Genomic DNA, 15,777 nt, shown 5'->3' on the forward strand with positions numbered 1-15,777 from the left:
TAAAGCCGAAAAGTACATCCCAACACTGACCATATAGCTATAAAGATGTTCTGCCCTTTTCGTGAACTACCTTCTGATATGATTTCCTCATAAAAATTGTGAACTGCCTGACACCAAATGTACTACTGCACACTCCTTGGAAGAAAATATGAAACTTCAGGTCTTCCTTCAGGTGTCCTGCTTACAGAGACCTCAGAGTTTCTGCTTAGTCAAACATCCTGATATGTTGAAGGACCAAAACAAGTCATGGGTTTCCTGCGTCATCCCTGTTTTTTCTCGCTATGACCTTATTTAGATTTTGTTGTTATTGAGTACAGTTTAGACACATCCCAATATACTAAACTTTGAACATCTCACAGCTCAGGTGGAACAATGTTTTCACAGGATAATGATTAGTCATGCAGTCCATGAATCTGTCCTTTATTGAAGAGTGTCAAGAAGAAAGCCACTATTGAAAGAAAGTCCCATTGACAGTTTGCTACAAGCAAACATGTGGAAAAAGGTGCTTTGGTCAAATGAGAACAAATGGAACATGCCAGCCTATATGTAAAATGCTCTTTGTGGTAGACAACTAACAATGCACATCAGTCTAAACACACTCTTCCCATGGTGACACATAGCGGTAACACAGTAGGAATAGGGAAGATAGTCAGAATTGATGGAGCTAAATACAAAGCAACCCTAGAAGAAGACCTGTTAGAGGCTGCCAAAAACTGGAGACAGCAACGGAGGTTCACCTTCCAGCAGGACAACAACCCTAAACACACAGGCAGAGCTACAATGACATGGTTGGATCAAACCATATTCATGTGTTAAAATGGCCCAGTCAAAGTCCTGACCAACTGAGAATCAAGACGTGAAAATTGATGCTGAATGATACTCCCGTCGAATTTGACTGAAAATGGGCAAAGAAGGATAGGCAAACATTTTAGTCTCTAGATGTCCAAAGATGGTAGAGAGACATCTATAAACACTTGCAGCTGTGATTGCAGAAAAAACTGGTTCTGCAAAGTATTTTTATTTATAACAAAAAACTGTTTTACTTTCATTTCACAGTTTTACATTAATTTGTTTGACTCATCCCTATAAAAACATGTTGGAAACATAATTTTATCACAACCGAATAAAGCAGCAGCATTAAAGCAGATTTTTAAGATTTAAATATCATTTCATTATTAAAATGAAGTGAAATTAAGAAAGAAAACAAATCTGAGCTTAATAATTCAGTTTTAGTTTCAGCTGGAAGAGCTTCTCGATCTGGCATCCCTGCCTGCACAACTTTGAACATCTCACAGATTACTGTTCAATTCACCATCCGAAAATGGAAAGAATATGGCTAAACCGCAAATTCACCAACATATGGCTGTCTACCTAAACTGACAATGTGGCTAAGGAGGGCAATAATTAGAGAAGCAGCCAAGAGGCACATGGTAACTCTGGAGGAACAGCAGAGATCCACAGCTCAGCTGGGAGAATGTTTTCGCAGGATAATGATTAGTCGCGCATTCCACGAATCCCATTCATTAAGTGGCTTATCCTCCTGTAAGGTCAAACAGTTCACTTCAATGCAAACAGCTAATATTGCAATATAAATGCAAGCCTGGATCATTCAGGTGCAAGGCAGAAATCTCACACCATCAGGCCTAAACAACGATTCCTGTGGATCAAACTGTTGCCTCCCTGACAAAGTTAAGCCAGATTGTGGATCTAACAGTGAATGGATATTTCCTCAGCCTTCTGACCTGATTTCCTCTCTTAACTTTGTTAGCTCAGAGGTAGACTCAAAGATAAAAAAAAACAAAAAAACAAAATCAGTTTCATATGGGAAGTATTAAGTTCTGAAGTTACAACAAGAAACCAGAAGGTGGCACTGCAGCCAAGAGTTGATGCTGTGATAGAAAGAAGCATTCCCTGTGAGGTCACAGCTGAGGTTACTGATGAATGTGCCATTTTGAGTTTATTATTGACTTTCTCTTCAGTAAGGCGACTTTAGATGTATTTCCTGGTGTACTTAGCACTCATTCCACCCATTGTTCCTCAGCTCTCTGATGTTCTCGTATCAGAAAATTCTCAGCTATTCCAACTACACAGATCAAAGCAAGCAATCAGCTCAGAGACTTTTCAATGAATTTCTTTGCTGTGCCGCTACCTAAAAAGGAAAACTATGCCAGGATAAAGCCAGTGACCTCTGCTTTGTAAAACTACAAACAGATGAGCTGCTGTGTGGTTTTCCTACTCTGAATGGGGCTCGTTTTATTGCACTGCACACCACAGAACAGTGACCTCCTAATGCTCACAGATGGAAGTCGTCACTGAAGACAGCATTGTTCCCAGTGAAATACTGCTATATCCTCCTACTCTCCTACTACAAATAAAACCCACTCCCTTTCATGCTCTCTCACGGCCACATGAAGCATGGATGACGGATCATACAGGCAACAGCACGAGGATACCACAATCTCTCACTGTGGCCCCTGCAGCCGTTCCGCTGAGAGAAGATCTAATCTCCACTTCAACGTTGGCCTCTGAAGGAAGTCATGCATCTTTCTTTTGTTTGGCTACCCTGCCTGTGCAAACGGCTTCTCCTGAGGTGAGGCCTTTCCAGAGAACTCCCACCCCCTCATGGGTAGCTCAAACAATACAAAGAAAAAGAAAAAAAAAAAAAAAGACAAAAGGCTTCGCTGCTGCTAGCCGCACTCACAGCTGTGATGTGGCTCAGTATGTGCTCACCATGCAGGACCTGCGAGGCCACAACAGGATTATTCTGACCACTGATGAACTATGGTGTTTCACACATACTTCACCATGCATTTGTTAGTTAAGCAGCAGAAGTTAGTGTGTGGGTTGTGCCTATTGAAAACTAGCCAAATCCTCTTGTCAAACAGCTTATTCTGTTATTGACTTTTGTTTGGAGTTTATAGGACTGGATGATTGAAGTTTGAAGAAAAAAAGATATGCTGGCAACTTAAGCATTTTTAATTTATTTAGTAAGCAGTGGCTCCAGTAATGCATGGAAGAACTCACACGGCCACAACAGTCTGGAATCTCCTCATCATGCTGGTCACCAGCTTGGTCACACACTCTTGTGGGATGGAGTCCCATTCTTCAACCAGAATTTTACCCATATCAGCCAGTGTGGTTGTGTTGGTCACTGGCATGAACAGCACACCCAAACTGATCCCATAAAATGTTCAGTGGGGGCAGGATTGTATTCAGGCCATTCCATCCTCTCCATTCCCAAATTCTGCAGGAAGTCTCTGATTAACTCCCCGCCGAGAGGGCGAGCATTGACATCTTGTAGGGTAGAGTTCAGTCCTAGACTGTGGAGAAAAGAGATTACTCAACTAAAAGCTGCTATCCTATTGGTAGAATAATTAGCATAGCATTCTTTACATCTTCACACTTTGACCCTATAATCCAACCACTGTAGGAAGAATCTGGACTCATCCCTGGACATAACGTTCCTCCACATAATTAAGTTCCAGTGCATGTTGCCAACAGCAGCTCAAGCGGACCTGATAGTGAAGGGCAGTCATGGCAGGCTTCCTTGAAGCCCTATGAGACTGGAGACCGGCTGTGTGAAGTCTGTTCTGGATTATCTGGGTAGAGAGCCGACAGCTATATAGCCCTCAAATCTTGACTGAAAATCTGTAGAAGATTTCCAAGGAGCAAAGACAAAGCTTCTTGTGACATTGTCTCCTTCAGACACCCACATTGCACCCGTCTGACTTCCCCCATATGTTGCTGCACCTTAATTTTCCAGAACACTCGCTCTGTCCAGATTGGTTAAACGTGGGGTGCTTGGAGCAGACATCTGACTGATAAAGAGAGACTCCATGCTTGAAGGTATTGCTAATAAGATGCTCTATACAGGAGTCAATGCTGCAAGTCCCTGACTCGATGCAATCCACTGTGTTTCCTTGATAGAAAAACTTAACCAATTTGAATAATAAACTGAATCTGACTGCACTCTTTGATAGTTAAGATTAATTGGAACGTATCTACCGGACCTGAAATCTGCATTTTCCTTACACACTCTGTATTTAAGGTTGAAAAAAGTGGATTTTGCATATGCCCCCTTTAAGGCAACATTTAAAGAAGCTTTTTATTTTGTTCACTATAATAGCTTGGCATGTTAACATGTTTAGATGTAATGCTAATCAGATCTTTCAGAAAACAGCAGGTTTATCTGAAAGGGCTGCGGTGAATTCTGTAAGAAGCTTGAGCTCAGTATCACAGATGCGAATACCCGATTTGTAATATCAAATACCTTTATTTTGTACCTTTTAATTTTTCCTATTAATCATCAGTCAGGTCTAGCCATAAGAAGTTTACATCCATTCACCATCGACATGAATGTCATTGTTTATGAGTGTTTAAATTATTTATTTGACAAACTATTATTGAATAAAAATCTACCCTTAGTAATTTGCATGTCAATGAGATACCTTGAAGCCATCAACAAGTTTCTGTTATAATTCTGTCACTTGTGCTATTCCATGAGGTTAATGTTAACCCCATTTATGCATGTGTAAACCAGTTTAGATGTCTGTTTGAGATCACTGTCCGTTTGGTACCCAAATTATATCTGGGTTTCAAACCTACATTAAACCACCTAGCGATTGATCTGAGGTTAAGTTAAGGAGGTAGTCTTCTTTTTCCATAACTCCATCCACTGTGTAAAAGGCAGCTATACAACTGGCAGCGAAACCGACCCTTAGCATGATGCCTTAACCACCTTGCTTGAAAGATAGTACAGTGGTGCTAGGTTTGAAAGCCTCACCTTGACTCCTCCAACATTTGTCCCATTAATAAGGCCAAAAAGCTCAATTTCCATCTTCTCTGATAATAAAACATTCCCTTGAAGCTATTTGGTTTGTTAATGTGGGCAGCAGAAAGTTTCAGTCAGTGTTGAAGGTGCTGATTTTTGTGTGTCTCTCTGTGGACGGTTACACTTTCCATCTGAGGGTGATGGATTGGGTCAGAGGGACTAACCAAATATGTACGCATCAAAACTGATGTGTGTCATTATAAATCTGTACACTAAGAAGTGAGATGTGTCTTTCTTCACTTGGGTGAAAATATTCTGGATCATTCAATTCTGCTTGACCTCTTCTCTAAAGAACAGCCAACATAATGCCTTCTTATTGAGACAGAATCCCAGCAGCTGGCTAGGCAGCAAACCTGGTGACAACCTGGGCAAACCCAAGCCTGAGTGAAGGACTCCAGGCCCAAAGCCTGGAAGCTTCAATGAACGTTTGGAGCGAGGACTGATATCCGAATGTGAACCCAATCTGGCTTTGGTTGTGTGCCCCCAGGGAATAAAACTCCACACATACAGACTGCAGCTTAACAGGAGAAGCTCATGAATTACTACAAGCTCTAGAAAAACAATGTTTTCTTTGTGTCAAGTCAAATAAAAATGCTGGCACAGAGACAACGGACGCAATGAGGAACACTCTTATCTATTCAGAAAAAAAAAAACAACGTTTCCTGTCCTGCGTGGTTCTGTTGCTGAGACGACCGTTTAAGGCCTGACACAAGAGCGGAGTGGAGCAGGCAGGGTGACGGTGAGCACATGTGCAGTCGAAACCCGAGTCTGCTTTTTTAGTAAGCGAGACCAGTAAGAACTGCTGCTCAACCAGTTGGCCGAGGATAGCGACAAGCAGGAGAAGGCAGAAGCGGTACTGAGGAGACTTACTAATATGGTAATTAAGTCCGCTGCTGCTAACTCAAGTAACTTCAGAAAAGTCAAGACAGAACAACATGATAAAGAGAAGTTCTGCCATCTTAAAGGTTCATTCTGAGCATGACGTATGTGGGAGGAGAGCAGGGGCGATTCTAGGATCTGACCTGTTGGGGTGCTTAGCCCCCAGTGAACAGCCAACATGCACTTTTGACCAAAAACAATATTGAAATATTGTTTATATTTTGTTTTTCATTGTGTTAAAAAAACACAACCCTGTGTGTCAGGATTTTCTTTTCCTGTCTTTTACTATCCATAAGGTAAGACTTATAAAATCAACTTACTATTAGTAGGTAATTAAGATAAATTATACCAAACAAAAATCTAATGCCACTAAATGAAGTGGTTGCATTAAACAGGCTAACGTTGCCTGTCCAACAAATAATCAGTCCTTCCCGCCAATAATCTGCCTACTTGAATTGCTACAAACATCCAACATGTGCAACGTTTACCAGTCATGGCTTTTTTTTCCCTTATTCGTTAAATTTAACAATACTAAGGAATTAGACAGTTTTAAACATATGAATAAATAAACAATCAGCAAGCTCTTTGATGAAAATTAAATGAAGCGCTTGGTAATTTTAAAGAAGCGATACTTTTTTTTTAAATTACCAAGCGCTTAATAGCAAAACCTCAGATGAAAATATATCCCTTCTTTCCTTCAGCAATTGTTAAAAACAATACACCACGTTACTTTGACTTCATGTAATAAATACTTTGATGTTTATGTTTAGCTTAAACAGTTTCAGTCTTACTTCTTGGCATAGACATTTTGAAAGTAACTCAAATTTCCCAGAAACTTTGTTTAACTGAGATGAGTCTCCAACATTCTGCACAACACATGATGACCAGCTTCCAGCAGAATAAAACAGAAAAACGGGAGGCGGTCACCTTCAAAATAAAAGCTGATTTCAAAAATCAAAGCTTAATATTAGGATTGTCGCAGAGAGTTAAGACTTATCACAGGAGGAGCCGACTAATGCAGACATATTTTACAGGTTCATTTGGACCCGGATTTGTTTATCTGATCTCTAAAACACATATGGTAAATCTTAGGTCTCATAAAAATAGTTATAGCTTCTGACGCAACCATAAAAATAACCTTAAATAGTCCCTGGCAGAAAGGATGACTTAGAAACACACTGAACGGCGAAACAATGCTTGCTGGCATGCTCCAGGATTTGTTTGTAAAAAAAGTTAGTTTGTAAAAAATTAGTTTGTAAAAACAAACTCTTCAGGAAGCCGCCTAGATAGTACATACAAACAAATGCACAAGTTTTTTTTTTTACCATTTCTTTTAATATATTGAGTTATTTCCATGGCAAAGGACAGCAATAATAGACCAAAGTCTAACACTACACATCACACTAAACATAACATATCCACTGTGAAACACAGCGATGGCAGCATCATGCTGTGGGGACGCTTCTCCACAGCTGGGACAGCGGAGCTGGTCGGAGCTGATGGATGGAGCTAAACACACTAAATGCAACTATTTAAGAAAAATAGTTTCTATTAAGAAAAAAGGTTAACAGGAAGCAGTAGAACCATTGCTCGTGAACTGAACGTCAACTAAAAAAACGATGTGGCCTCAGAGGAGGTGGTCATCATATTTCTAAAGTCAACCCATTACCCAACACTGACTTCACAAGGGGAAAACACGCACTGAACGACGTTTTATTAAACCAGAGTCAATTGAACAGATATTTTCCTACCTGCAAACCCCTTTTAAACAATGAAATTCATCAGTTTGTTTTAATTAAAGTGTTATGCACACAGAAAAATTATTATATTTCCACTATCATTTTAGGATCATCAAGCTTTTAATGTAAATGTGAATCTGAAATGTGTGTAAATGGAAAACAGAAACATGTTTAAATCACCTGCTATCAGCATAAAGACAAGGCTTGTTTGTGTTTTACAATGCTTTAATAAAACCTAAGAAATGTTTGTCATTTAAAATCAATTTTAGAGCCCTGTGTGGGTTTCACCTCACCTCTCCAGCAACAAAGAATAACAGTGGCGTCTCCTCCTCCTTAGCTTTATACTTGGTCATGAGCTTCTCTGCTATTGGCTGAATCAACTCCTTGGCAGGTTCCAGTTCACCTTCTTCTTCAGCATCTAAATACGGGAGTAAAAAGTCACATTTTGATGTCTGAATAAAAAACCCACTGCCATAAGAGGAAAAGGACATACACCGATCAGTGAAAGCAGAGGCAACACAGGAGGATAGATGACTGCAACACAAGTGAGGAGATGAAAGAAAACGGCACAGATGGTCTTTGTCTTGTTTTACAGTTTAGTTTGACCCAGAGAGACGCCAGGGGGCTCTCACATTTCGAGGCTCATCATTGTGCATCCATCTTTTCTTTCCTCAGTTTTATAAAGTTATCACATCTGGTTTCCACTTAAAAACCCACTAAACAAATACAGAAACAGCATTTCCACACACATCATTGACACAGGAAGAATTTTTCACATGGTTTCTGCAACAAACCAACACAAAAAGTGCTTAATTCTAATGTTGATGGCAAATTATGCATAATATTTTAAAAGGTTTCCAAATAAAAATGTGTGTCAATGCTTCATAGAACCACCTTTTGCTGCAATTACAGTTGCGGGACCTTCAGGTGCAAATCTACAGACTAAAATGTTTGCCCTTACTTGTAAAAGACACTGAACAACTTGCATAATTTTCTTTCCACTTCACTGTTGTTCAAACAGCTGTTCAAACGCTCTACATTGTGTAGGTCTATGACAGAAATGTCCATTTGGTCTATCAGAGCCCCCGTCTGCTCACCCACAAACAGGACGAGGCAGGGGCCCTCGTGGAGCTGCACGGCGTTGGCCTCGCTCAGCTCGAGCACGGGTCGGGGGTGCCACGGGAAGAGCCTGCACTCCGGGTCATTCAGCACCTCCACGCGGCCCTGTCGCGTGATGACGTGACCGTCTGCGTCCAGCAGAATCAGCGTGGGAATACCTGGAAGGGTGGACAGATGAAAAGAGGGTGTCATGAGACGGAGAGAAGGAGAGGAGGGGGAGGAAATGGGCAAGAGAGCGAGTCATTTCCGTCAATTATCTCTTCATTCTGCAGACGTTTCCCCTCGCCCACTGAGATTTTATTTGCTACGTGGATGTTTCCACTTTAATAGATTTTACTGGAAAATACTCTTGCTTTAAACTGTCATGATTACCTCCCTCTTACTTTGCAAAAACTTATCAGAAATAGACACAATTGGCCGAAGAACGATGATTGAGTCAGTGAGTTGCACATGTGGGCTCAGGTTTTCAGACATGGAGGCGATTACAGACTGTAGGCATTTTATCGCATGTTGGGGGGGCTGGTGACTCGTCCTTTGGGCATTCCTAGCATTCTTCACAGGAGCGAGCTCCAGCTTCAGCTTTGGCTCACTTCATCCTGTGCAGCACAGAGGAGGGAATCGGGGGAAAAGCAAAGGAGAAACGCTTCCCTTCTGCAGCCAGAGAGACAGTTAACTCGATAACCAGTCCACATTCCTCAGGCTTCAGGGGAAATCTGTGCTCGACACAGTAAGCTGTCAGATCCTGTACCAAAGTTGAACTTTCTGATATTACCCAGCATGGCAGTAGTTATACAAACAACCTCCAATCTACTTCTACCTTTAATTTGTAGATGCAAAATTGAAATACCTTGGATTCCATAAAGTCTGTTGAGTCGAGATCTCCGAGCCTCGTCTGAATATGGAACCGCCAACCACGGCATCTCGCTGAAATACTGCTTAAACGACTCTTCTGACCTAGATGGAGTTCCAAAACAAATAACACTCAAAGTACATTACTGTAGTTCTTTGAGAAGGCAGAAGCAGATGCGTGAATAACAAAAATAAAAGCCATCCCGGGACGGACTGTGACACTCACCTGTCGGCGCTGATGAAGACTATCTCAAACTTGTGACCCGACTCTTTTATGATTCGATATGATTCCACCAGGACCCGGGTCAAACTGCGGCATGGCGGACACTAAGGGAAAGACAATAGGAGTTTTATTTGGTATTGTTTTTAGAAACACTGGAGCCCCCAAAATTACATTAATTCAGCTTCCTTTTACATCCAATTCAATGGAAACACAATCTAATGTAAAATATTCTAAATCACGAATGAGGTTTGAACATTTGCATGACTTATTATTTCCATAATTCCTTATAAAAAGTAAAAAGAAATGAAAAAAGCAACCACTTTTTATTAAGTAAGGCATTTTTTGTATTAAAACACAATGACTAAATCATGCAGGTTTAAAAAGGCCCCTATACTCCTGGATCTTTAGACACACTGTAACCAGCAACCTATCACAAAGACAAGCTGTTCCCAACGAGCCTCGCACTTCTTCTTTTATCCTGGTTATATACATTTTCTAAATAACTGGAAACTGAACAGTACCAGGATAAACTACAGATTAGGAATCACTTTTAGAGACCACTAGAAAGTCTGACTCATGGAAATCAAAGTCTGGAAATACAATCTCAATCTAGAAAATGTATGTAAGAAAAAAGTCGGAGATAATGTGGTTTTATACATCGCTGTATGACTCTCCCACGTTTATCACCAAACACCTTTCCGCAAACTGGTAATAGTCTCCTGTTTTGTATCCAGCTTCTTTAAAACACAAGTCAGATGCTAATCCTGATGCATTACTGCAGATCAGGAAAATGTTTGCTCTGCTGTGTGTGTTTGGAGATCCCAGTCAAACCAGGAGGGTGGGAGCAGTGGTATGGCTGGCATTAGGATGACACAAGAGTGTCACGACAGCAGGAAGGAAAACAGACCAGCCTGAAATCTACGCCGTTCCCATGCTTTGTTCGTTCCTGGTTGGCACTTTTATGAACACAAGGTAAAACACAACATTTATACATAAAACTATTTAGGAAATGATTCTCGTAATCCAAATATTCTCATGTTGATCCCTGCATCAATGTGAAGCATTTTAATCCCATTATCAAACCTAGATATGATTGGATAAAACCACCACTGGTACCAGTTTAATATGGGGCAGAATTGTTGCTTGCTGATTTTTATAAATTTTTTACTATACTGATTAATCCCACAAATAGGAAATCTGAAGCACAGTTCTGGAGGTTATGTGTAGGTGAAAAAGTCTGGCAGCCTCAGGCAGAAAAGATGTTTTGTAACGCTCCTTATCGCACCAGGGCTGCAGTAATCTCTGGCTGTGGCTACTTCTTAGGCTGTCTACAGTGCTCTAAAGGGGATGAGAGACATTGTTCATAATGGTTCTGATCTTCCTCAACATTATGTCTCTCCCCACCTCCGCTAGTGGAGCCAGCCTGGTCCCAACAACCAACTTAGCCTTTTTTGAGTTTATTTATTCTTTTTGAGTCCTTCACCTTCATTCTGGCACCAGGGGTGAAAACCAGAAGGTCACCCTTAATAATCTTGGGGTGGAACACCAAAACCACCGGCCATAAGAGACATTCTGTCATTTTATTATGCTGTTGTCACATATAAGGGGACAGGTTTGGCATTGATTTTAGATTTTGGACTCTTCCGGCCTGTAAAGGAACCCTGTAAGTTACAGATTTTTGACTTGATACCACCCAGAATAAATCAGATGCAGAAAGTGTTTAAATATAATTATAATTTGATACAACATACTGTATAACAATATTTTATATTAAAATAAATACAAAAAGACAAACTAACAGTGACAGACAAAAGTCTTTTTACAGTTTTTGCTACGTTACTAAATTGGACGAGTGTTATAGAACTTCAGACAAAACAACAAAAAAAATCTCTTCCTTTGAGCAGAAAACCGCAGTGACAAAAATGTCCAAACTGAGGTGTTGGCATTTCTAGTTTTATTAAATGATTTTAATAACAGTTTTGCAAAATTGTCAAGTAGGAATGTGATGTGAAAACACTGCTGTGACGGATTATTGTGACTAAGTTCTGTTTCAGTTTTTTATGTGTTAGGGCTCCGAGCCAGCACATTAGGGCGTCACCGCCTTGAATAGGCCCTATCTAAGGCTGTGGCTCTGACAGCTGCTGTGCTGACTGGCTTTAGGAGACCCGTGCTGCATCTCATCAGTAACGGATCATCACCGAATCGTGACCCCTCAGCGGCTATCAGCAGGTCCAGGACCCAGAAAGACAAAAGCTTGCAGCCACTGAGGTGTGGTGACAGATCCAGTGGTGGAGAAAGGACTCACACTGATGGCTGACTGCTGTCACTGTTGTCTATCTTCAGTTTTGTTTAGTTCAAAAGGTCTGGAAAGTAAACACTGGGCTCCTCTTTTTCCTCTCCTTACTCACCCAGTGTGCTGAGAAATATACTCCCACGTAGTGTCCCTCCAGAGAGCTGCTGTCTGCTGTCTGCCTGTTGTTCCTGAGCAGAGGCCCCGCCACCACCTCTGCAAAGGGCTTTGGCCCCCAGGGGAACTCCAAGCCTGAGAGGAAGGGGAAGCATGGGAAGAGATTACCGCTAAATTCACAGTTGGGGACCCACATGTTTAACAATAGGTAGGTGGAACTGAGATTAATGTTTCATTATTTATGTGGATGCTAGTCAATAACCCAAGCACCAAATGGAACTTCAAACTCTCAAAGTAAAACCAGTCTTAAAATGTATTTTTCTCCAGATGCACCTGTTTTTGCAAAGCTGCCCCTTCTGATTTCCAGTCACTCCAATTTCTTTCCAAGAACAATTTTTGCTTCAGTTGCTACCCATATTAATTACTATTATGTCATCAATGTTTTAGAATAGTTGATCTGCATCACAGGGATTGTTTTTCTTGTACACACAGTGTGACAACAATGCTGATCCTCATAAAAAAATTATCGTTCAGAAAAAAGATCCTTAAGGATCCTTAATAGCATCAATAAATAAATAATTCAACTTATACGGCATTTTATGCACATATTGGGCATGGCTATTATTTAGGTTCTGTCTTAAAAAAGAGAAATTCTGTAAGTCCATTTAGTTAAATTGTAAAGATACCTCTGCCTCAGTCTTTTCAAGAGTTTTACAGTACATGTTGATTTCCAGAGGTCTATTAATCATAACAAATTTAAATAAGCAAATGTTTAAAATAAATCAATAGATTTTTTGTTTTTACATTTGGCAGATTAGTTCAAGTATAAAAATACCGATGTAGGCTTTAATAGAAGCCCAGCATCAGCAGAAAGTTTGCCGCTGCAGAGTGGACGGTCTGCTTCACAACGCCTTCTTCAGAGATTTATTAGAGGTAGAAAGGAAAATACAAGATAAATGCTCGTCATGTGTTTGGTGCAAACATTTAGAACCGTGGAAGTTGTTAGGAGATAACTCCAGAAGTTCACAGAGGACCAACAAGGGGCACCAGCAGAAACTGCTAAATGGACGGCTAAATGGAATAGAGAGTTGATTTATTTTATTTGTTTTTAAATTTGAACCGATAGGGTCATGGAGAATAAAGAATTTTGGAGATATCTGAGTCAGGAAAAAAATATTTATAATCTAGATATTACATGGAGAACCTGCTGTTACAGTTAAGACATGCTAACTGCACTAACAGCAAAATCACTGATAAAAGTTGTTGAAAGCAATTATAAAAAGGTCACCATCTTTGCTTCTTTGTTTTGTTTGACTAAAATAGTGAAGTTTCACTTTATTAATCTGTGCAATCCTTAATCTCTCATGTACATCCGTGAATATGGCTCCACACATATCTAATTAATGCTAGTTCAAGACAGAAAAGCTTGTTTGGCAAGAACTGAGTTAAATTTATTTGGTGAGAGCATGATTGAGCACAACATTAGCACTCCATGACCACTGACAAGTATCATCACAAATGATAAAAACACAAGAAAGCCCAGAGCTCATTTCCATTCTGGTCCTCCAAGCATTTTGTTGTTGTATTTGCTGCCTTTTTTAAACTACTTTTAAGTGCAAAAGTCAATTGAATCCAGCATCTCTGTAGCAGAATGTTAATATAGACATGGAAGGATTGATCTGAGGCTTTTGTAATTATCAGTTTTGGAAATATTAATACAACTGGAGATATGGGGACTAATTGCAAAAGATTACCTAACAATGGTTTTGCAGATTTTTCAGCATTTGCTTATAAACACCAGGACAAAACAAAATACACAAAATGTAAAGGTTTAAGAACAAAAAAAGTGTTGGTAGACATTAAAATTCAGATATTGGAAACTAGTAGCAAAACAAAATCCTGGACTGGAGTACCTTCAGTTCCTGAAAAGATATTGGAATTAGCTATAATTGGTACCAGAGCTTTAGAAAATTGGATGATGGAAATTGGCAAAGCAGCAGCTGGTACTTTTAATACGAACCTATAAAAATACAATATATATAAAATTTACCGAGTAGAAAAATAATAGTCAATACACCTTAGAAGATAATCCTTTTTCTGTTAAGCACCTTCCAAGACCTTCGTATGTTCTTCTGGTTCAATTTGTCTTACACATTTTAATCAGTAAAAAACTTTCACACTAAATACATACCATCATAAACTTGGATGCTTACTCGTGGTGTATTTGTTGACCATGAAAAAAACAACTGAGGGTTAGTCACCTAACGGGCAGCAAATCGGCTGATTCCAGACACCAATCTGTCCATTGCAAACTTTTGTTGTGATAGCAGCTTTTTGAAACACACACCTCGAACACGTGAAACGGTTTTAATGAACACCAAAGGCCAAGCCTCTCAAGCAAATCATTGCTCCCTGTAAATCTTCCCTCCTGCTCTCTTTCACACTTATTTCCTTTTCAGTGTGTTCTCATTGTGCCTTTCCTGCTCTGAAGATGCATTTGGTACAGCTGAATAAAAAAAGGGTTGGTAATAATAAAAAAAAAAACTTGTATGGCTGATCATAATAGCCTCTCTATGTGAGCGTGGTAGTGGTTCATTAGGCAGGAAGGACACGTCTGCGCTGCACTGGTGCTCCCTTTCATTGTTGTCCTGATTGTAAAAGTGCACTCCATCTTTACGCTGCAGGCTAGTCTGCCGCCACTCAAGTCAGGCCTTTCAGTAAGAGTGAAAGGCGGAGCGGGTCCTGAATTTCTCACTCACCCCTCCCAGTTTCAGTGGGCAGAAAAACCCAGTTTTACTGCCCTTTTCTGCTCCAATCGCCAAAACTGTGGCTGCAAGAGAGGAATTGATTTGTCACATTGAAAACTGATTAAGTTTGTCAAATATAGTAATAATGCAAAAGTTTGCTAGCATTCAGAAAATATCAGATCTAAGTTTTCACTCACTGAAAAATGCTCGTCATTACAGATTAATCTATTCTCTACAAAATTCGAGTATGAGGAGTTTTCAAGAAATTGTAGAGGTACTCCTACAGCCTTGTTTTCCCTTAGTGTGTGTGTGAAAAGTACTTATGTTTTCCTGTCTCTCATCTCCAACAAAATGTTTTCTTTTTCCCACCAAGCAGATCAAACATGACACGAAGAGATTGCATTCTGAAAGATTTTGATTTCCTCAACCACAGAGGAATATCACGTTTCTTAGACAAATGCAAGCCCACTCTTGTAAATTCTCCATCTCCACTTCAAAGTGCACGAATTATAGGTTTTCCAGACAAGCCACTGTGAAATGGACACACTAATAATAAAGGAGAACCATAATTATAGTTGCATCAATTCAAACGATGAGGAAAGGTTATAGCAAGATGACTATAGACTCTGACCAGGAATGTGAGGTAATGTGAGTACAGTGATTTAATTTGGTTTATTTGCTTACATTATTATTATTATTATTTCAATGAGGGAAATTAATTCTAATTCACTTTCCTCAGTTTGTTTTACTCACTGGCATTTTAAGGAATTAAGTAAAAAAACAAACAACTTGTGTCCCATAAAAGGCATACTTAAGGTCATTAGAGAAGGAGACAAAACATGCAAGAAAATATATTTAAAAGTCTTGTCACCCCAGAGCTACAGCTGTGCAAATAATGGCAAACACAATTTGCATCACATTTTCCAGAATGGTTGTCCAATCACTTTAGTCCATCATTTTGCTGCATCCTCTGTTTATGTAGC

The 15,777-nt window shown here is 39.9% G+C and overlaps 1 protein-coding gene across 2 annotated transcripts in view; it reads right to left on the bottom strand.

The window, feature by feature from the left end:
* nxn (nucleoredoxin) overlaps positions 1-15,777 on the bottom strand; it is a 96,382-nt gene that overhangs the window by 4,245 nt on the left and 76,360 nt on the right. For both annotated transcript variants that reach the window (XM_047392475.1, XM_047392476.1), the window contains exons 3-7: positions 12,049-12,182; positions 9,644-9,744; positions 9,416-9,522; positions 8,547-8,726; positions 7,743-7,867 (exon numbers count right to left, since the gene is read on the bottom strand). In XM_047392475.1, the coding sequence (XP_047248431.1) occupies positions 7,743-7,867; positions 8,547-8,726; positions 9,416-9,522; positions 9,644-9,744; positions 12,049-12,182 (647 nt within the window). The remainder of the gene's footprint in view (positions 1-7,742; positions 7,868-8,546; positions 8,727-9,415; positions 9,523-9,643; positions 9,745-12,048; positions 12,183-15,777) is intronic.

The sequence above is a fragment of the Girardinichthys multiradiatus genome, chromosome 18 (genome assembly GCF_021462225.1).
Source record: "Girardinichthys multiradiatus isolate DD_20200921_A chromosome 18, DD_fGirMul_XY1, whole genome shotgun sequence".
NCBI lineage: Eukaryota > Metazoa > Chordata > Actinopteri > Cyprinodontiformes > Goodeidae > Girardinichthys > Girardinichthys multiradiatus.